This window comes from Myotis yumanensis, unplaced genomic scaffold (assembly GCF_028538775.1).
Source record: "Myotis yumanensis isolate MYYU_CA2020_CCGP unplaced genomic scaffold, mMyoYum1.0.hap1 SCAF_14, whole genome shotgun sequence".
NCBI classification, from domain to species: domain Eukaryota; kingdom Metazoa; phylum Chordata; class Mammalia; order Chiroptera; family Vespertilionidae; genus Myotis; species Myotis yumanensis.
In genome coordinates, this window is record NW_027223765.1 from 19,302,737 (window position 1) to 19,325,829 (window position 23,093).

General features: G+C 37.9%; 1 protein-coding gene across 1 annotated transcript in view; it reads left to right on the forward strand.

The window, feature by feature from the left end:
* The first annotated feature begins 559 nt into the window (after positions 1–559).
* Positions 560–23,093, forward strand: part of ZNF385D (zinc finger protein 385D) — a 684,297-nt gene continuing 661,763 nt past the window's right edge. The window contains exon 1 of the mRNA XM_070433332.1: positions 560–673. Coding sequence (XP_070289433.1) covers positions 586–673 — 88 coding nt within the window. The 5' untranslated portion in view covers positions 560–585. The remainder of the gene's footprint in view (positions 674–23,093) is intronic.

The window sequence follows — 23,093 nt, forward strand, 5'->3', positions numbered from 1 at the left end:
TTCACCGAGGTATTGACGTTAACTGTTGTTTTACATAGATGGGGGCCGTTTTTTCAGGTAATTGTACCCAAACAAGGAGGTAAAGGAACTAAAAGCACAAAAGGAAAACCCCTTTCCAGAGCCTGTGGAGGCAGCTCACTGGAGCTCATTTTCTAATGCAATTCTCCTCCCCGCGTGTTCCCTGAACACCCAGGATCCACTCCCTCCAGGAAAGCTAGTTCCTCACCCCTTGATTTCTTTCTTCCTTCTCAGCTCTCTCCCTCTCTCCTGGCTCCCCCAGGCCCGGCCCCTCCCTCCCTCCCTCCCTCCCTCGGGGCTTGCACCTCTCCCCAGCCGGGTGTACCTGAGGCTGGCGTGGCTCGGACCTTGCAGAGCACAGCACCAGGGCTCGGCTCGGAAGAGGCAGAGGCGCACTGACTGCCAACTCCCACCAGCGCCCGCCCGAGGGAAGGTGTGCGCGGCGCTTCAGGGACGGGTCTGGGCGGCCACCGCTCACGCCTCCCCCGCGACCACAGCCGCGGAAGCTGCGGGGCGGTCAGCCCTGTGCCCCCAGGGACAGCCAGCCCGGGCTGCAGCTCCGCCCGGATGCCAGGGCCAGGGCGCCAGGCTGCAGCCGGCAGGAGGATGAAGGGCTCGGTGGGAGGAAGGAGAGCGAAAGCTCAGCCCAGCCAAGGTAAGTTGAGCGCAAAATTGGTGTCTAGGCTCGGGCTCCCGCGGAGTTGGTTGGGGTGGGGAGGACCGCTCTGGGGTTGCGCCCCTGCGGGAGGGGAGGCGCCGGTGGAGTGGGCATTTCTATCTTCCAGAACCAGGATCACCCCCCTGCCCCTCCATTCCCATACCCCGCACAGTCCTGGCGCACCCCTGCCGCTCCTTGCCAACCGGAGATGTGCGGTGGCTGCTGCCCAAGTGCAGGTGCAGAGCTGGCGGGTCTTTCTCCGGATGCCACGCGCTGCAGGGGACCCAGGGGCAGCGGGGGCAGCAGCTGGGGCCACGGGGTCAGCCTGGCTCCGGCTGGAGTGGAGGGCTGGGCCACCGAGGACGGACGCCCCGCTGCCCGCCTCCTATTGGGTGTGTGCGGGGTGCGCTCCCTCCTCGGGAAGCCTGGCGAAGTTGTTGGGATAAGAAAGCACAGCGGGCTAGCTCTGATTGCCTTCGCATTTTCTTCCTTCCTTCTTCTTCTTCTTTTATTACGTTTATTTATTTATTTATTTTTTCATCTGGATGCACACAATTTGAGGGCAGTGTGAGAAGCTATGGAGTTAGAGGAAGGCACGCTATAGGAATCACTCTGACCTTTAGGATGGGTTGGGAAGCTTAGGCTAAAGCAGTGCCCCCGAATCCCATCGCCCTCCAGGGCCCGAGACCCAGTTAGAGCAGAGGGAGCACAGGGTCTGTGTACCTTGTGACCACTTGCATTTTGGGAGAAGTTTTATGGTGGGTGCGAATTGGGATCAGAGGAAACCCACTACCCCTCATATGGCGTCACCCTTTGTGAAATGCCCAGTTCTGTATTTGTGCCCCCATACAATTCAGGCTTAACAGCCTCAGGCGTCTCTGGTGGCTGTGTTTATGTCTGCTTTCGCCTGAGCTGCGGCTAAAATATTGAGTGATGCGGTGTTTGAGTGTCTCCAAATTCTGGAAGCTTGAACTGACTTTGAAGATGACCCTACATTCTCTAGGCATAACTAAGAACCCATGGGCTAAGGCTTTTCTAGGAGATTCCTGTGGTGCTTCTGGGGATGGAATGGGGAGATTTTCCTCTCTTCTCTTCTCTTGAGGCTGTTGGCTAGTTAATCTGCTAAAAGGGTCTTTCACCTTCTACTCAGTTGTGGTTCACCGTGTTCCCTGAAATCAACTGGAAAGGGGTATCTCCCTCTGGGTTTCAGGCCACCCTTGCCCTGGACTCAGTGATTCAGTCACTTTACTCTGGTCTCTCAGCATGAAAGGCAACTATGGGTCATTTCAAATTATGTAGATGGATGCAGCATGGCGTGTCTGGGGTTTGCTGCAATTTCTTCCTCTTTCCTTCCAGATGTTTCTCTGAAAATTAGCCGGAGCACTCTATTCATGGAGCTGACATATACACTGGGGGAATAGGCAAGCATCTGGAGTTAATGTGTTATCATGGATTTAAGTAAATGAAGTGTTAGGGGCACTCTTAAGTTAGGAGAAGGGGACCTAGGCCAAATGTTAGGACTTCTGGACTATTTTTGCTCTAGTACAAAGTGGCTGAAGGACTTCGGGGGGGGGGGGGGGTTAATTAATAATAATTATAATAATATTAATAATTAGTATTATTACTATACTAACATCTAACATTTGTTTCCCATTCACTGCACATCATTCCAAATGCTAAGGGTGTTACAGGCCCTGAAAATGCATAACAATCCCAAGAAGACAACCTTACCATCTCCATTTTGTGGATAAGGAAAAGGGAGCCCTAGAGATACTACATTTGGAGAAGTTCCAGAGTTAGTGTCTTAGAAACCAAGATTACTGGACTCCAAAGTCAGTTTCATTAACCACTACACAACCTCTTTGAGCCCTATTTGAAAAGTGGAAGGATGACCTTCCTTAGTTCTAAGTCTTATAAAATATTAGCACAGTGGTGATAATGGCATAGACTGATGCATCCACAATTATTTCAAATGTTTAATTGAACAGAAATATAGAACTTGAGACTAAAATTAAATGAAAAATTGTGTGGCATTTATGTAATTCGGCTTGCTGGCTCTAGAGAGGACTAAATGGCGAGATCTTGGTGTTACCCTTGACAATATTCCTTCCTTGAGCCTCCTTATTGTAAATCAATAGTACTGTATTATAGCTATCTCTTAACAATGTGTGATTTATGGCATCAAACATACTTGGTGCATCACTTTTGTATGATCCTGTAGAGTTATTCTGAGATCTACCTGGACGCTCATATTTCAGCCAGCTTATAATTAATGCTAAGATTCTAAAGAGATGTTGGATTTCTATTAAGAGATACTAACAGCTTGTTTTAAAATATCATTTTTATTTTCAACAGTATTTTCAAAACAATTACACCCCCTGCTGTGATTTGCTATTTACTAGGTGCATCAGAAGTTCAGTAATAAAAAAATGTTTGCAATGCAACAAAATGTAGGGTTTCATCTATAATAACAACCCCAGCTAAAAGATTCTTGTCTAATTTAGGGCGTATTTTATTTGAAATTTAATTAAGATGTTTCATATCCAGTTGCCAAGTGCATGTGGATAGCTGAGTGCACATCTTCCATTATTTTCTTGTAATCTCCAACTTTATAAATCCATTACTCATGATCTCTCCAGATAAGTTATATTAGTGCCTTTCTAAATATTTTGAGGTTGTTAAGACTAAGGAGCAAGAATGGCAAATATATGCATTTGTCATATTCCTTCACAAGCTGTAATTATACCTGTTTTGGGAATAGTGATATACTTGAAGTCACAGATCTGATTTACCTGCACATGAATGGAATTATCAAATAAAAACATATAAATCCATTCAGACACTAATGATATTAATATCCAAGATGTGGGAGTAACTTTGGGAATATAGAGATACTTTGAGAAGTTAAAGATATTTTACTATGTTTCATTGCAATTGCATGCTATCTTATTATTTTCAAATAAAACTATATTTCTCTGTCCCATTAAACTAATACGCTGCCATGATTTCTCTTTTGTTTTAAGGTTAAATTGTTTTTTTCTAGTAGTGAAGTAAAAATTTTGTTTCTTCTCTTAACATAGTTGAAGTCTTTAAAAAAGCACATTTTGCCTGCCTACCAGAAATAAATTTCTGAGTATGTAAAGGTTTTATCAAAAGTGTAAAAATAGCATAGTAATGACTTTCTAAGAGGTTGTGTTTATTTTTTGGAAGTAGATAATTAAGTTGTAGCAGCTAACATTTAATATTAGTAGCAAAGTATTAAACTAATTATAAGCTTCGATTTTTGAAAAGTGGGAGTCTTATAATGGGTTACATTATAATCCCATGAACATATTTTCGACTGTGTTTCAGAAAATTTCTAAATTCCATACTTACACAATGGGACTGATACTTTATTTGATATTACTTGATGATTTGAACAGCCAGATCATTGAAAAGCAATTTAAACTGGATATCTGAGTCACATTTGTACATAGATTGAAGAAACTAATATTGGGGAAGGATTTTTAATTTTGAATGTTTCAAGAGTTTTTACTCTCAAGGTGGGTAGTACGTCTTATTTTTTTCCAAAATGAAGTTTGAATAAATTAAAGCCTGTAGGTTGAAAATCAAGGAAGCACTTAAATAGCCTCTTAGGAAACCTAGATCAGCTCAAATAGAACACATGCCTGAAATTCATCAGTGAAATTAATCTTTTGAACAAGTAGATAACACATTGCAGGTCATTTGAAAAATTCTACTACATTTAAAATGTCTTAATTTATATATTCTAAGTCCTGATAAAATTAGCAATAACTCCTCTTTCTGGAATACCCCAACCTTAACTTTATTTTTTAATCACAAAGAGAGAGAAGGTTAGGGATAACCAGGGGCAGAGATGACTCAACTTCCTTCACAAAGTCTTTGCCTCGTTGTTCGTGTGATTTTAATCACACCCAGATAATTCTTTACCACTTTTAGTATTTTTTCCAGATTAAGGATGGGATTCAAAGAAACCTAACCAATTGATGAACCTGTAGAAAATACTTAGAATACAGTTCTAGTTTGGGATAGGGGCCTCTAGAGCATTTAATGACTTTATTAAGTGGCCTATAGTGTCATCCAACCATATCCTTAAATTTTTGCCTATTTGGAACACAAAACGGTAATTCTCCATGATCTATTTGTGGAATTATACCTACCCAAATTAGCAAGCATGTGGTACTCCTAAAAAGGTCTTTTAAGTCAGAAGTTTGCAGTAGAGTTCGTATTTCCCTTCTATGCAGTTATGTAGCCCATATTCCAGCAAACAGTATTGATCTTGATATATATTGATGACGTATATGTCTCCATTAGAAGAAAAACTATTATTACAGTGCAGTGTTAGATAGTTCCCTTTGAAGATTTTCCTAAGGGTATTTCATAATATGGGGTCAAATGTTCTCTGTTTAGTTTTTTTTTTTTCGCGTGTGTGATCTTGACATGTGTTTTGTTTCTATATCTAAGTAATTGTTTGTTGCTCTTATAATGTATTATTAAAATTATTAGAGATTTTTCCTTCACAATGTCTCATATACCCTCAAATAAAATGAAATAAAAATTAATAAAATGTTGCTGTAATATCTTTAGTTTTACGTAAACACATGAAACTCCAGAAGGCATCCTATAAAATCTAGATTTTTAAACTGCATTGGTTGAGAACAACTTCTAGAAGTTAATCTCAGTGTACTAAAACTATCCTGATCACCTAGAATTGAAAGAATAAAGGTTGTAGGTACTGGCTTGAGTTCTCAGGTGGCTACAATTTTACATTAACATTTGACATGAAAGCAATAGAGATGAATAGTCACTTAACATGATGTAGTGTTTGAGAGTGTGAACTAAAGAACTAGAATGCTTGGGTTTGAATTCTTGCTCTGTTCCTTATAAAGTATGAGGATTTAGAAAGCTTATTATACATCTCTTCGCCTCAGTGTTCTCTTCCATAAAGTGGTGATAATAAATGACCTATCTCATAGGTTGATAGAAGACTTATGAAGATAACTAGTAGCCCTATGCACGAATCCGTGCATGAGTTGCTTGCTGCCGCTTGCCTCAGCTGGCTACCTCGCCCACCGCCGCTGGTAGCTCTCTGGTGCTTGTAGCTCGCTGCCCCGCCCTCCTGTAGCTCTCTGCCTGTAGATCGGTAGTGATGTTACAGTGTACCGGTTAATTTGCATATTCCTCTATTATTATATTAGATATATATCTGTAAAGTGCCTCAAGTAGTGTCCCGGTACAAAGTGAATAGGCCATGGGTGTTAGCTATTTTTAATCATCATCATGTATTAGTTTCCTGTGACTAATGAGCCAAATTATCCCAAACTTGGTAGCTGAACAAAACGAACGTGTTCTGTCACAGTGCTGGAGATCAGTGTCCCTGGGCTAAAATCAAGGTATCAGCAAGGCTCTTCTCCCTCAGGAGATTCCAGGGAGAATGTGTACCTTGCCTCTGGCAGCTTTTGGTGGTTATGGGTGTTTCGTGGTTTGGGGGCACATCCCTCCCATCTCTACCTATGTCTTCCCAATGTCTTCTTCTCTGTGAGTCTAATCTCCTTCTGCTTTTCTCTTATAAGGACACTTGTGATTGCAGTCAGGCCCTATCCTGATAATCTAGCATAATCTTCAATTTTAGGATCCTTAATTTGATCACAGCCTCCTTTTTCAAATGAGGTCATATTTACAGGTTCCAGGGATTAAGATCTGTGGTATTGGGGTTTGAGGGTGGTGGTGGGAGGGGAGCTATGAAAAATACTTTGCCTACCACAATCAGCCTACTCTTTCTTTTTTTACTCTACTAGATGTATGAAATGATATAACCAATATAACTAAATTGTGAAAAAGGAGGAGGAAAGGACCAGAAATTTCATATTTGTTAAAGTACATTGTCTTATGTTCAAATTTTGACCATATTTTGGATCAGTGACTTCAGGACAATTAACTATTTTCTGTTCACTTTCCATGAACATAATGCAGTCATTAAATAGTTGAGAAGTGATTACTATGTGCTTATAGAGTGATAATGCTAAGGTTATCAATGTTGTCAGAAAAAGTAAGGCCCTGGGTTCATAGAGTGTTTGTGTATAAATAAAAGTACTACTATAGTACTTTAATAGACAACTATTTCCTTTTAATGAGTAGTTTTGTTGAGTATAGTTGTCTTTTATGTTTAACCTCAAATTTTCAGGAGCAAATAATTACTATTCAATTAACTTTAGAGATAAAGAATTGAATCAGGTAATATACATATACACAGCTAGGATGAGACAATTTGTAAACTCTTTTCTTCCGGTTATATTATTTAGGCCTTGAAAGAAAGTAAAGATCCAGGAGCAAATTTAACAAAATAAATAAAAATAAATTTTCAGAAAGATAAACCACGTAATATAATCTTCTATTAATATAAAAGCCCAGCGATCCTTACTGTGGAACAACCAGAATGACAGGTCGCTATGATGTGCACTAACCACCAGGGAGCAGACACTCAACACAGGAACTGCCCCCTGGTGGTCAGTGCCTCCCACAGCAGGAGCACCGCTCAGCCAGAAGCCAGGCTCATGGCTGGCGAGAGCAGCGGTGGTGGGAGCCTCTCCTACCTCTGAGGCAGCACTAAGGAGCGACAAGCCAAGTTGTAAGGAGTGAGCAGGTGGGCTGCTGGAGCAAGGGGTCCCGGATTGCGAGAGGGTGCAGGATGGGTTGCAGGTTTCACCCCTTGCCCCACACGAATTTTGTGCATTGGGCCTCTAGTTAACTAGAAATATCAACTAAGGAGATGTCTGGTTAATTGGACTTTGTGTTTGATAAGTTAAGAACCTTTCTTTGGAACTGTTTATTTTTTTATTTAATTTTTTAAATTTTTATGTATTCATTGATTTTTTCCTTTTCAAATTAAATTTATTAGGGTGACATTGGTTAATATAATCATATAGGTTTCAGGTGTGGGTTTCTATGTTGCAAGCTCTGTATATTGCACTATGTGCCCATCACCCAAAGTCAAATCTTCTCCCATCACCATATATTATACCCCCTCTATCCCCTGTCTCCTTCCCTCTGGCAACCACCACACTGCTGTTTGTTTTCATGAGTTTCAGTTTTACATTTCACATATGAATGAAATCATACGGTTCTTAGCTTTTTCTCACTGACTTAATTCACTTAGCATAGTATTCTCAAGGTCCATCCATGTCGTTGCAAATGGCAGTATTTCATCCTTTCTTATGGCTGAGTAGTATTCCATTGTGTATATGTACCACATCTTCTTTATCCAGTCCTCTCTTGCAGGACACTTTGGTTGTTTCCATGTCTTGGCCACCGTGAACAATGCTGCAATGAACACGGGGGTGCATATATCTTTATGAATGCGTGTTTTCTAGTTTTTCAGGTATATACCCAGGAGAGGAATTGCTGGGTCGCATGGTAGCTCTATTCTTAACTTTTTGAGGAATCACCAGATTGCTTTCAATAGTGGTTGTACCAGTCTATGTTCCCACCAGCAGTGAATGAGGGTTCCCTTTTTCCCACAACCTCTCCAACACTTGTTATTGCTTGTCTTGTTGATGATGGCTACGAACAGGTGTGAGATGGTATCTCATTGCAAATTTTAAAAATGTTTTCTCCCTTTGGATCATAAATTAGAATGTTTTCTCAATTTAAATGTTCAAAAGTTGAAGAGAAACTACTCAGAACTCTGAGGAAGTTGAACAAAGAATTCCTTTATTAAAAGATTGCCTTTAACAAGAGTAAAGTTTCCCTAATAAGGAATTTTTAGCATGTGTAAGAAATCTTGAGAAAAATTAAATAATATTCAGGATAGAAAAGATTGATAGATGGATGAAATTCACATTTCTATGTCCATTTAAAGCAAAACTATGTTGTTATTTTTTAGATCCTCACCTGCAGATATGTTTTCATTGACTTTAGAGAGAGAGGAAAGGAGAAGGAGAGAGAGAGAGAGAGAGAGAGAGAGAGAGAGAGAGAGAGAGAGAGAGAAACATCAGTGGGTTGCCTCCTGTTCGCACTCTGGGTGTGTGCCCTAACTGGGAATCAAACCTGGGACCTTTCAGTGTATGGGAGGACACTCCAACCAACTGAGCCACACCAGCCAGGACTGAAGCAAAACTGTTTTTATCTTTTCCTCTTTCATGCACATACTAAAATCTTAAATTGAAATACTTTTTCACAGAATTTTGAAAAAATGACCTGTAACTTTTCATTTTGTTTCTTCCCACAAATTAAGTGGGTAGGTGTTACTATTAGCCTCATTTACAACTTTTTTTTTTTAAGATAAGGGAATAAAATTAAGGAAGGGCAAGTAATTTGCAAAACCAAGTAACCTTTAAGTGATAGCAGTTGCATCATGAAATAACCTTGTTTGACTCCAAGCCTATTTCCCTTTCTTTCCACATCCACAGGAAAGTAGCTTCTGTTACGTTTATCAGACATTGGAGTGATTTACCAGGGGGCAATGCTAGTATATGAATGGAATGGAGATGAGAACAATCAATAAGCGACAGTATTAAGGGAGCACTAATGAAACATTAATTTGAAAATTGCTCCAAAATGTACTTCTAATAGAGGCTTTATAACCATATTCAGATTTAATGGGAAGATAAACTAATTTTATGCAAATGCTTAAGTGACTTTCACAGTTATGTTATATACCTTACTATCGTCCTTAAGGAAAATTGTCAGGACCATTAATAAGTTTCTAAAATGATTAGATACTCCAAAAGGCCTCTTCCTATAAATTAATGCTGCCTATTACATTCCGATGATAGCAAATGGCTTCCTCTCCATGCCCAGGTTGAAAAGTTCCCAGTCTCGGCACTTCGGTGCTTTCCCCATTGTTGGCTTCCCGTTTGGTCTTGCCACATCAGAACAATGAGTCATCTTGTCCATTAGCTGAGTTTGGAAATTCTGTGCTATTCAGTTTAATTTGCTTTCCCCTCATCCTTTTGCTTACTTAAACCTGACAACTTAACTGCTTTCCCAAATGTGTTCGTGATGCGACATCAACTAGTTTTTGTTTTGAGCAGCAAGAAGCTGCAGCGTGTGTGTTTTTCATCCTTACAAATCAAATGGAATATTTTAACAACTGATAGTGTGTATTTCAGAATAATAAAAGGTTTAAGGTGATAATAGCGAGTGATCTCTAGAGGGGCAGCATAATCAAATAGTACTAGAAGCCTCTCAATTTTCATAACCCGAAGGAAACAGAACTGTGCCAACTGAGTGATCAGCCTGATTATCAGCGTCTCATAGGAATGCACACGTCTTCATTTTTATTTCAGGAATCCCACTGAAGGAGAGCCAGAACACTAAAGTCGAGGTGCTGTTTCTTTTTTTCCTAACAGTTAAAGCAGGAGGCGAACAGAGGGGCACACAGTGAAACAGTGTAAGCCAACGCAGCGCCTCTCATGCTCCCTACAGCGAACCGGCCACACAAGAGCATTGGTATTTGTTCCATTTTTGAAAGAATTTTTAAGACTCCGTGTCACTGCTTTATCATTTAAAACAAACAGCAGTGAAAGTTGGAAGTTGGCTCTTACTGAAGGGTCAATAAATAGAGCCTAATCAATGATGATAGCAATTACTGAAATTTGGTTGACTGTCCTATGTATAGAGAACATAGTGAAGTAGGCACCATGCAGTAGTTATTGTGTCTGGAACTGGAATTGTGCTACTGATTCCATGAATGTGTCTGCGTGTAGTATATGGGAGTGTAATAATGTATGTCTACAAACTAAAGCAGTTTGGAAGTCACTGAGAGTTAAGTTTGAGGATGGCTTGGCATACTTCTGTGGAAAATCATAACAGTAGTTTGGTCTATAAAAATAAAATTACCAGGCACACGTTTTAAAGAAAGAAATCATTGCTTTTAGTCTAGCAAAGGCTCACTAAGTTCTTGCTTTACTAGTTCCTGAAATTTTTCAGGAAATGAGAGAAGTTATAAGAGTTCAACTATGAATACTTTCCAAGATGACATTGGGCATGTCACTAAAGAGGATCTTCTTAAAGCTAATCTGGTGGCTGTGACTTTGATAATCACGGGAATCTCAACCTCATCCTATCATGTTGTTTGTAGCTCTTCTTTGTCCTACCATTCAAGTAAAAACATGGCTCCACAATTTTGAAAACTTAACTCTACATTAAAACTGCCTTTTCATTGAACATTATGCTGCTTTTAATGCATATCGCTGATTCTGTCTTATAAACACTGTAAAACTGTTAATCATATGGCCAAGCAACATACATAATATTCTACATTTGTTTGTTTACATACAATTCATAACTAGTGTTTTTGTCAATGAAACACTTACTGGCTTTATAGGGTATCGTTTCCTATCATTTCTACTGGTATTCCTATTCTCATCTCAAACTGAGTTCATCATTTTGCCCCTAAATTCCACACTACTTCTTTCTTATAAACTCTTTCTTTCCATAACCAATGCTGTTTTAACTATTTCTATACATTTAAACAGCAGAAGCTTATCTTGACTTACCATGTTTTGCAATGATTGCCTTGTTATCATCAGACCTTTATAATTAGAGGGAACCTAAAAAAGGCTCTGTACTGTCATGATACTTCATTTTCAGATTTCACTGTGGCTGAGACCAAAACTAAATTCCATCAATATACTCAAGATAGTAGAGCATCTGCAAATCCTAAGGAAGACTTAGCTACTTTAAAAAAAAAAATGCAAAAGCTTTCTGTTTTATTTTTTCTTATTTTAAAAGGCTGATACCAGCTCATGTTTAAGGAGGTATTGGATTCTACATGACCGAAAAATCTCTTGGAATTCGCTATATACACACACACACACATACACACACACAATATATGTGTGTGTATATACATATACACACACATACATACACATACATACATAGTAGGTCCTCAGGTTATGCGGGAGAGCCATTCCTACGGTGCAATATATCGCGATTTTCACCGTAAGTTGGGACCCACCTACATAAGCACCTACGTCACTCACATGGAGCACATACACAGCAGTAATGAAGTGAAACAGTAAAAAAAAAAAAAAATTAAAAGAAAGATAACAATTGCTTACCTTTACTGTAGTAAATAAATAATAAAAAACATAAAGCACATATGTACATACATCGAAATGACGGAACTTTTTTTCTTATAAATAAATGGGAGATGGCGACGTAAACACAAAACAACGTACGTGGTGTCTGACATAACCCGAGGGACTGTCTGTATATATATTTGAATCAATTCCAGTCTTCTTCTAGCATTACCAATGGTAATAGATTTAAAATGGTCACTGCCAGAAGTCATTTCACAATTACATTTTTATTTTGTTCCCAATAATTAACTAAAAATGGTCCACTATAGTTTTAAATCTTTTGGTACAGGGAGGCAAGCGTTTCCTCTTTGCTGGATGTCAGAAAGAGGCCATCTGCCTGCATACCCTGGGTTCCGGACCTGGATATGTAATCAGATGGCTTGTGGCATCATGATATTGAGTCACTAAATCATATAGATGATTCTCAGAACTGTGGAGATGAGTTTTTGCTTTTGCCACTTAAAATTTCAACTTCAACTGGATATCCATGCTTAATTCTTCTGGCATTCTTCTAACCCCCGGTAACCTCCTTCCGTATAAAGGGCATTCTAAATTTTGTCGTGCATTTCAAGTTTTGTCCAATGCTTGCTCTTGCTTTCAGAATACTATCTGGATTTGGCTTCTCAAATGAATAAGGACCACTAGACAGGCACATCTTCAAACATTTTTCCTTCGATTATAGTCACAGCTTTATTTATAACCATCCTGATCCACATTTCTGTCTCTAGAGGACTTCTGTCCCAACTCCACTTATCTATTTTATGATCCCACTTCCTCCTGGTTCTGCCTAAATATTTCATCAATTACTCATCCTCTCTCTAGAAACTTCTCTCTTCCCTTCCATCTGTTTCCCCCCAAGAATTGCAGTACTCTCTTTGCTATTTAGAATAACTTCCTTTAAGTTATGCTGTCCTAAATCTCTCCTTGGAATCATTGTCAATCTTTCCAAAAGGGCAGTCTCCAAACATTTCCTTTATTTTTTTTCATCTCAATTTGCCATATTTCTTAGACACTTGAATGATTGCACATGAACTTTATGTCAAATCCAAAGGTCTCTTTTCAATATCACTTCTTGAAAGTGCTAAAATATATCATACTGTTGTCTGTCATTGTGATTCATTCAACAAATACTTATTGAGTGCCCAATGTAAATCCTGGAAATATGGCTAAGATTCAACATTTTCTTTCCATGAACTCAAAGTTAACTGGGGAAAAAGGAAATAAATATAATTTAAAATAGAATGTAAAAAAAGTGCTTTGTGTGATTAGATCTGTTTATAATATTTCTTATTTTCCTCTTTCCAATCATTTGGAAGGATGGCAATTCTCCATTTCCGCTCCAACCTGAAGTAAGGTTATGACATGCTATTTATTGTGGCCAAGAAAACATGGAAGGAAGTGATGTGCCATTTTCTGGAAGAAGATTTTCGAAGCTGGTTTTGTTAGGATCCTTTTCCCCTGTCACAGAGACTAACTTTTAGATGGTGGATGCTTTGATAGCTTGTGACCCTGAGTAAAGTGAACTTGGACTAGAGAACCTGCTGACCTGAATGAACATGCAGCATGAGCAAGAAGCAAGTCTTTGTTCCTTTAAGTCACTTAGACTTTTAGAAGTTTGTTACTGCAGCAAAACCTAGCATATCTTGACTGACACAGTTCTAAAGGAAATATAAGTAAAGTAATTAAAACATATAACTCTGCACTTTAAAGCGTTTATATCCGCACTTTCAAGCTTCCTACTGGACTTTTCAACCTGGATATTTCAAAGTCACCTTAAACTTATCATATTAAAAAATCTTAAAATATGAAAGTAATTGCTAGAAAATAAGTGATTGGATTTGGCTGTCTTGCATGTAATTGATAAGTAGTAGGGGGTCTGTGAGAAAATCAGTTCACAACCAACTATATACATTTTTAAAAATATATTTTTATTCATTGTAGAGAAAGGAAGTGAGAAGGAGAAAAAGATAGAAACATCAATGATGAGTGAGAATCATTGATCGGCTGCCTCCTGCATGCCCTCTACTGGGGACTGAACCTGAGCTGGTGCCCTTACCAGGAATCAAACCGTGACCAGTTCATGGGTCAGTACTTAACCATTGAGCAACACTGGCTGGGCTATATACATTTCTTAACATAGCTGTTATTATAATTCATGGCTACTCTGAAGTTTGTATTTTCTTCTCTACAAACTTCTGGAAACTTAAAAACATTTCAAGTTCACTTAAAGATTCAGTGATAATGATATACTTTGGTCTATTTTTCTTCCTATCTGAAAGCTTTATTGTGTTAAAACTGGAAAAGAACTATATAATTATGTGTATGAACTTCTAGAAAATCTCAATGATGGAATTTTCTTTTTATGTGCAAATGCTTATTCCTGCACTTCTCATATAATTAATATGCTCACAATAACATTGGTCCTATTATAAGTTGCTATCTAATTTTCTACACATATTGAAGAGAGGGCATTGTCTGGATAGTAAATGTTTTGCTCACTTAATAGCAGTCTAATTTTGTTACCATTCTTACCTCTCATTCTTGCTATTTTATATCATCTTTTCCCCTCTTAAGTATTTCAGCGAAGACTTATGTTGCAATATGTTCCATTACATATAATTCAGGATAACTTTGCATGGACTAATCTCAGAAATGTCTCATTAGAATGGCTTTATCTTTGATATATGCTCATAGATGTAGTCTATTCTTCTCTATCTTTTAAAGAATTAAACCATAACAATTCTTTCTATCTATCTATCTATCTATCTGTTTTTTTTACTCCCATGCAGTAGAGAGGGCGCTAGTGAGAAGCAGGTGGAGTATTAGATTTAAACAGGGTTATGTTCGGGACAAGAATATAAAACTGCCAATTTATACTTCTTTTATTTTTATTTATTTTTTTATTTAAATTCTTTATTGTTTAGAGGATTACATATGTCTCCTTCTTCCCTAATTGACCTCTCCCCGGCTGCTCCCACTTCCCAGCACATGCCCTTACCCCAACTGTTTGTGTCCATGGGTTATGCCTATATGCATGCGTACAAGTCCTTTGGTTGATCTCTTACCACCCCGCCCCTCCCCTGCCTTCTCTCTGAGGTTTGACGGTCTGTTAAATGCTTCTATGTCTCTGGATCTATTTTTGTTCATCAGTTTATGTTGTTCATTATATTCCACAAATGAGTGAGATCATGTGATATTTATCTTTCTACAGCTGGATTATTTCACTTAGCATAATGCTCTCCAATTTCATCTATGCTGTTGTGGAGGGTAAGAGTTCTTTCTTTTTTACAGCAGCATAGCATTTCATTGTATAGATGTATCATAGTTTTTAATCCACTCATCTGCTGATGGGCACTTAGACTGTTTCCAAATCTTACCTATTGTAAATTGTGCTGCTATGAACATAGGGGTGCATCCTTTCTGATTGGTGTTTCTAATTTCTTGGGATATAATCCTAGAAGTGGGATTATTGGGTCAAATGGGAGTTGCATTAATTTTTAATTCTTAATCACGGGGATGTAAAGTGTAGCATAGGGAATATACTCCATAATATTGTAAAAGCTATGTATGGTGCCTGGTGGGTACTAGACTTATTGGGGAAAACACTTTGTAAGTTATATAAATGTCTAACGGCTATGCTGTATACCTGAACCTAATATAATATTTAATACCAACTGTAACTGAAAAATAAAATAAAAGATTAAAAAACTACAAAAATAAGCTAATGGCAAAAACAAAAGAATATAAAACAAGGAAAAGGTAAAGGAGTTGAGAGTTGATGTGTTTGTGATCAGAATCATTGTCCATGAAATTTATATTGGATGAGATGGAAAATGAGAGCAGAAAAAAGAGGAATCTAAAATATGGAAGGAGGGAATACGAAATTATTTTAGTCCTGGTAGTGGAACTTGTGAGCTGGAAAGATAGGAGGTGGTGGTCAGAGAGTTGGATATCTTTTTGCAGTTAAAATTAGGGTGTAATTATGACAGTGTGTGGCCGAGGTAGTATAGATGGTAAGAGCATTCTAGGTTAAAGGAGTGAAAGAACAAGCCTTTGGAAGGGCTGTGGATGTGCATGAAGCCACCATGAAGTGTGACAGAAGTGGTTTTGAACAGAGTGATCGTGAGCCAAGAGCTGAAATCTTGGTGTGATTTGTGGACAACTGCAGCAAGCAAGGGGGCATAGCACTTAGTCTGTTGACATATGACTCATTGCCATGTTTTGTTGCTGTTGTAACCCCAGGATTTGGCACATGGGAAGCAATTGTATCAGAGTCGAACTTGGCCATATGAGTCGCACTTGGACATATTTCCTGCACCTGGGGAACTGCAATAGTAAAACAGGGAACAGTGATTGCATCTTGTATGAAAGTTACCGAGCCACTGACCTGGAAGAGAACCTGATGCTGCTTGGGCATGGACATGGTCTGGCAGAAGTGGTGGAACTCAGAGAAGGAGAGCAGAGGGCACAGCCTGTTTCCACCAGAGGCATGGCACAGATGAGTCACCTTCCAGGGAGAGAGGGCCGTCCACTGGATAAGGAGAGTCCACCAGCAAGACACTGTGACAGGGCTGATGGATTCAGGCCAGGCCAGACTTCCAACACCAGGAAATTGCTTGCGGTTGTGGGCAAGGTTTGCAACAAATGCAACCACCTTTGGTGCTATTCTCACCAGGGAATCCTTAAGCTCACTGTCAGCTTGTTGGATTGTTAAAGTAAGCAACAAACCATCACATGGAGAAGACAGCCAAATCTTCATATTTAGCACAGTTAGAAACACAGTTAGTAGAATAAGAAGTTTTCTGGGAAAAATAAGTTGTTTTTCTTTTTTTAAAAAAATACATTTTATTAATTTTTTACAGAGAGGAAGGGAGAGGGATAGAGAGTTAGAAACATCGATGAGAGAGAAACATCCATCGGCTGCCTCCTGCACACCCCGCACTGGGGATGTGCCTGCAACCAAGGTACATGCCCTTGACCGGACTCGAACCTGAGACCCTTCAGTCCACAGGCCGATGCTCTAGTCACTGAGCCAAAACAGTTAGGGCAAGTTGTTTTTTCAATGAGGGCCCCTGTCCTTCCACATAGAACTTTTAATCAAATAGAAGACTGATTTGTTAAACAGAGATGAATGACTCTTAATAATGGAAGAGGCCTCACTGATTATACTAGAATTAGACATGTTTTTAGGAGAGCTTTTTACCTAATGAAAAAGGAAGATTCTATAGAAAATATTTGGTAGCAATTTATAGAACTATGAACACAGCCCATTTTTTTTTTTTTTTACTGATAATACTTGCAAAGTAGATGAAGAACTCAGACTGCATTACAATTCAATATTGCATACTTAAGACAGCCGCACATAAATCTTTAGTGACAGGAAATTATAGAGACTACGTGGTGACTGTGTCCTCACTGGGTTGAGATGAAGCCACTCCTCCAAAAATGGGTGAGGCAATAAGTATATTGCAGGAATAAAAAAAATATCCAAAGAAGTCTTTTAGTTTGGAATCCAAGAATCTTAAGACAGCTCTCCCTTCTGGGCTGTGAATTACACTTCTCACCTCAGGAAGTGCAAACCTTAGTCACACCATGCCGCATAGATTGTGAAAATGGGGCTCTGCTAACCTCAATGGGTATAAACTCTATCGCCCACACTTCTCAGTATGTAGGTGAACTCTGCTCATGTCTGTATTGGAATATGTTCGTAAACTTATTTATTAGATGAAGAATGGAAGGAATAGATTTCAAGCAGGAAACTGGTAACAACTTGTCTTACTTTTTTCTTCCCCTGGTTTTATTTTATATGTGCAAGGAAAGGTAAAGATCATAAACTCCCTTCTATTTAAAATCATTATAGACTTAGCCTTGAAGAAAGGAAGAAAGTCTGGGATTTCCATTGTGCTGTGGAGTTTTTTCTTGCTTGCTCCGTGGGAGGGTCCATGGCTGGCTCAGATAAGGAAACATCCACGTATTCTTTTTATGTTGGCTACATGGAAAGCATGAGTCAATGACACAAAATATATAGAAAAGAAAGCCCCACTTACGGGTCACTGAGAAGAGCACAAGCAATTCTTTCCTTTCTCTTCAAGTTGGCAGTATTTCCATTTCATATTTGGAAGGGAAATTAGCTTAAATCTGTCAAATCTCTGCTTACACTTAACCTGATTTTTGAGTTGCCTTTTTTTCTTTATTGTGTAGAGGGAAGCAATTTAAGCCTTTAAAGTACAGATTCTGTGAATTCCACAATCATACCATTACTTGAAATCTATGTTGAAGGTACTAGTATAAGTTGATCTTAAATGTGCATTGTGCTGGTGGGTATTTATTTAGAATTAAATTACTACAATTTTTCACTGTTGGCTTGTTTGCATTGGATTTTCAGCTTACTTCCACTATGTAGAGTAATTGGATATATTTGTATTTGAAACAGCTTAGTCATGACAAGCATAATACTTACATTATAGCTTGGTATATACAAAATCTGATGAAGGCCCTGGTCAAGCAGTTCATTTGCCCAGAGTGCTGTCCTGATAAGCCAAGGTTGTGGGTTTGTCCCCTGTCAGAGCACATACAAGCATCAGCCAATGAATGCATAAATAAGTGGAACAAGAAATTGATGTTTTTCTCTCTCTGTCTCTCTCCCTTTCTGCCTCTCTAAAAAAAAAATCAGTTAAATAGAAAAATATTAAGATTTTAAAATGCTAATTACTTTTTTAATTAAGTTGGGTGTTTTTTTTAGAAAATTGTAGATACATGTGCAGTTGTAAGAAATAATACGAATTACTTGTTAATGATAAGATAAGCATTGTGGATCAGAGTAGTGTGTCAGAGACAAAGAGGAGCAGGTTTGAATATTGAAACTGGTTTGACATTTCCTAGTTATGGGACATTGTGCAGACTCACTGAGATCAAGTTTCTCCATTAACAAAATGTGTAAAATAATTTAGACCCCCCAGGATGGTTTTACATGCACTCAGGTTGTAGACTGTGCCTGCCAGTCACTATGCAGTAGTTATTATCAACAGTGTTTTTAAAGGGTTGTGATGAATTTTAGCTATTTAAAATGTTTGTTGGTTTGTGTGTGTGTTTTTTTTTATAATAGAAAACATATCTCCTGCATAGCAAAACAAGATGGAAAATATCCAATATTTTACACATTTGAAAATGGCTACTCTTTCAAGAAGTGGATCCATTCCACAGAAAAAGCTATGATTGTGTCTAGAAAAACTCAAAATGTTTATCTTAATATTAAGATGTCACTTGGTATTGTTATCTGAGTATATGCTTATTTTCTTCACCAAATTTTAAGTTCTGTGAAGATAATGGCTAAATAGTATTTTGCACCCAGTGTGACCTCAGCAAATGTTAGTTGAATTAAGGTCTTGTCAAGAGTTGCCAAGCCCCACATCAATAGCTTACACAAATAGACTTGTCTTGGGCTACTGCTTGGAATACTCATAGTTTGGACCTTGATTAGTTACGGGGAATATTTTTCACAATCAACATTTTATTACGTTATCATTCACACTACAGTTTAAGGGTGAGTACTTAAACACACAAGTAATTCCAACCTGAAGCTATAGTTACACAAAGAAATGTTTACTGAGGTATTTCCCAAGCATACACCTCTTTCTTTTTATTTAATAGAAATAATATCAAGTGAAAAAAACATAAAATTATGTGACTGGAGACAATTATAAATAACCTTTATATAACATCTTAAAAAGCTTTTTTTCCACCTCGTCTAAACCTTGAGTAAGGAAAATTTTGCTTATGAACAGCTTGACTTAGAGTTATGGGTAAGCAGTAAAGATGCATTGGACATCCAGGCCCTTGAACATTATGAAATCTCAACAGGAGAGAATTTTATTAAATTCTACTGTACATTCTGTGGTTATAAACTTAGCAATTGAACTGAATTTAAGCCTATACACTTTTACTGATAACATAGTCAAGTTTAAGTTCACACTGTACACACTTGCATTATTATTTTGTACCCTTGTTTAGTAATCTTTTGCTTACATCTTACAATATTATGGGTGGTTGCAGCTTACGTTGTTAATTGGTTAATATCCTACTCTACTATGCAGAAAATTAAAAGAAAAATGAGAACAATGCAAGAAGTTTAAAGAGTTAATCATTCTCAATGTGATTTTGAATTTTCCTGTTCATTTTAGTCTCACAATAAGTATGGGTGGACACAGATTATAAAATATTATATTGGAAACTCCATGACAACTCAGGTGTCCTCTGGATTTATGGTCCAGTGCCTATATTATCTTTCACCAAATCCTTGATCAGAATGTGGCTTCCATTTCTTCAAAAAGATGTATGCCAGGAACAGTAAAACTCTGGGTTTGGTCCAAGATATATCATATCTCATAAAAGATGTTTTAAAAACATGTTCAGTTATATTGTCTTGTTTATTTCTCACCCTTGAGGAGTAAATGCTCAGTGTGTGTGAGCTAAGGAAGGCATGTATCACCAGTGTGCCACTGAAGAATGGATGAGGAGATTAAAAGATTTACTCAGAGTCTGACACTGCCATGAGAATGCATAACTGCTAGCTTCACTTTGACCAGTTTTTCTACTAAATCACATTTTTATTTTCAAAACAGCCCCCTAGTCCCACTAATTATTTACATTGTGACAGTGTATATGGTGAATGGATAGCTCATATTGTAATTATCTAGGTTCAAATTGATGTTCTTCTGCTGCTGTTATTCAGCCAAACAAGTCTTTATTTGTTCTTTCACTACTTCATGGACTTATATCATTCTAGAAGCATTTAATGCATGTTAGGCTTCATTCTAGGCACTCTTCCTATGAAGATTAAGAAATACTGCTCTTTTTTTTTTTTTTTACTTGAGAAATACACAATCTGGTGGAGGAGTCACTGACTTTGGCATTTTAAGTAAATATTAGTCTAAAATATTAACCTAAAATTTTAAGTAAATATTAACTAGATAAGCTAGATAATAAGATTAATTACTTGAGTCATGAATATAACATCATTTGCTCTGGTTATGATCATTTGCAGTCAAATAGCTACACCCATGAACAATTTTATGTAGTTATGCCATGCGGTAACTAGCTTTATCTGCATGCCTGAAGTAGTTTTCTAGGGCTGCCATAACAAAGTACCACACTGAGTGATATACCGCAAGGAAATTAATTCCCTGGAAACCAGAAGTCTGAGAGCAAGGTATTGGCAGGGTTGCTTCCTTTGAAGCCTCTTTGCCTGGGTTGTTTGTAGAGGGCAATATTCTCCCAGTGTCTGCACATGGCCTTCCCTCTGTTTGTGCCTTAATTTCCTCTTCTTTAATATTGGATTTAATATTGGATAGGGGTCCACCCCAATGACCCCATTTTAACTTAATTAAGAGACTTCCTTCTAATATAATCATATTTTGAGACAATGGAGTTAAGACTTCAACATATGAATTTTGGGGAGACATAACTCAGCCCATAACAATGTCTTTCTAATAATGGCCCTATATTATTTTATCTTAAAAAGCCCATTAAACAACTAGTTGCTAACTGTTTTCTCCAATTGAAGTAGGCTCCATGGAAGACATTCTCCAGGCAAAGAACAAATCATATTATGAATGCTCTAAGTGTAGACCATTTTTAGATTCCATACATGCTGCAATTATCACAGAGTTGCAGGAATGGACGTACTGTTATTTCCCTTGGGATTTATTCATAGATTAGGTGAAAGGAGACCCAGCCATCGCATTGAAGACAAGCTCTGTATTTGTAGATTTAGTAATTTGAGTGATCGGTAAGTTTATAAAAACAAGAAACTTAGAATTTTTCTTCCTTGATATGCAAAATTTAAGTTTATTATTTGATAGACTACATACTCTGATAAGAGTGTGGCTTTAGAAAAATTTGTTTCATTTCACATCCAGCACAGATTCTGAATGGTTTGAGCTTTACTGCTATGTCTGATTGTTTTGAAACTGCAGGTTTTCTAATGTTACCAGCCTTTCCTAAATTGACTCAGCATCAACTTTGCTTTCTCTGCTCTAGGGCTTATGGATCAAGTACGATTTACTTTTTTGAATCTAGGAGAGGCGTTTTGAGTTCAGTTCAGAACTGTATATATAGATCAAAACTGAGAGAGAAATCTTTCTTCCCTGCAGTGGGTTGACCTAAAATGACTGCGTTCCAGTGCTATCCGTGATAATATTTTCCCATAACATAGTTTTTTTCTCAAACCTATATTTAAAAAGAATACCCATGATAAATTTAATTAAATGTGTTGTTTAAATATGGATTATTGAAATATGAATAGGTGTGTTGTGGGCCAAACCATCTGATGATATTCTGTAGCTCAAAATGATATAGGTTTTGAAAAAGGCAATAAAAAAATACTATATAGTATACGATATACTGTGTAACTCTTCTTTATGTCACTTTCCTTTTTGTATTCTCTTACCCTAATATTTGAAATTTTACTCCTTTTTTATCATTATAGTTGGTGGGATTAGAAGTCTCAAATGGTCATTGCCTCATTTGGGTGCTACGTTTATTTATTGTTTTGCTAGCAATTAACATCTGACAGATCATAGAACACAACAGAATAGGAGAGATCATCATGACAGTGGGATACAGCACCTGGAGAAGAAAAGCACTTTCCATTTTCTTTTTAAAGTAGGCAAAAATGTCAGATTTTATTTGAAATTTATACATTTTAATATTTCCTCGTTGTTTTTATTTTTATGATTGTGTAGAATGTACTGGGTTCCTTTTAGGCTGAAAAAAGATAATGGAAGTTTATATGAGGCCCTGGCTGGGTAGCACAGTTGGTTAGAGCATGGTCTCAATATGCCAAGGTTGTGAGTTTGATCCCCAGTCGAGGCACATATAAGAATACACCAATGAACACATGAATGAGTGAAACAGCAAACCGATGTTTCTCTTTCTCTCTCTCTCTTCTTTCCTCCCTCCCTCTCTCTTCCTCTCTTTTTATCAAATTAATAGAGAAAATTAAAAAAAAATATATGAAATGACCCCTGACCTTAGAAGAGTTCCTAAATGTTATGAAAGGCAATGCTAAATGGTGTCATTAAAAGTAATTTAAAATGTTCATTTAACAAAAGAGGGTGAAGACTTCGTAGTGTACAAATAAGGATTTTTCTTTCGTGTGTAATGAGGCAAGTAATTACATAGCTTTTAGCAATTGGCCAAGTAGGTGCATTTATTTTTGAAGTCCAGACCAAGAAATTTATTATTCAGGCAAACTGAGGAGTTGGGAACTTGCTATTATCTATTATGATCTAGTAATGGAATGAACTGGA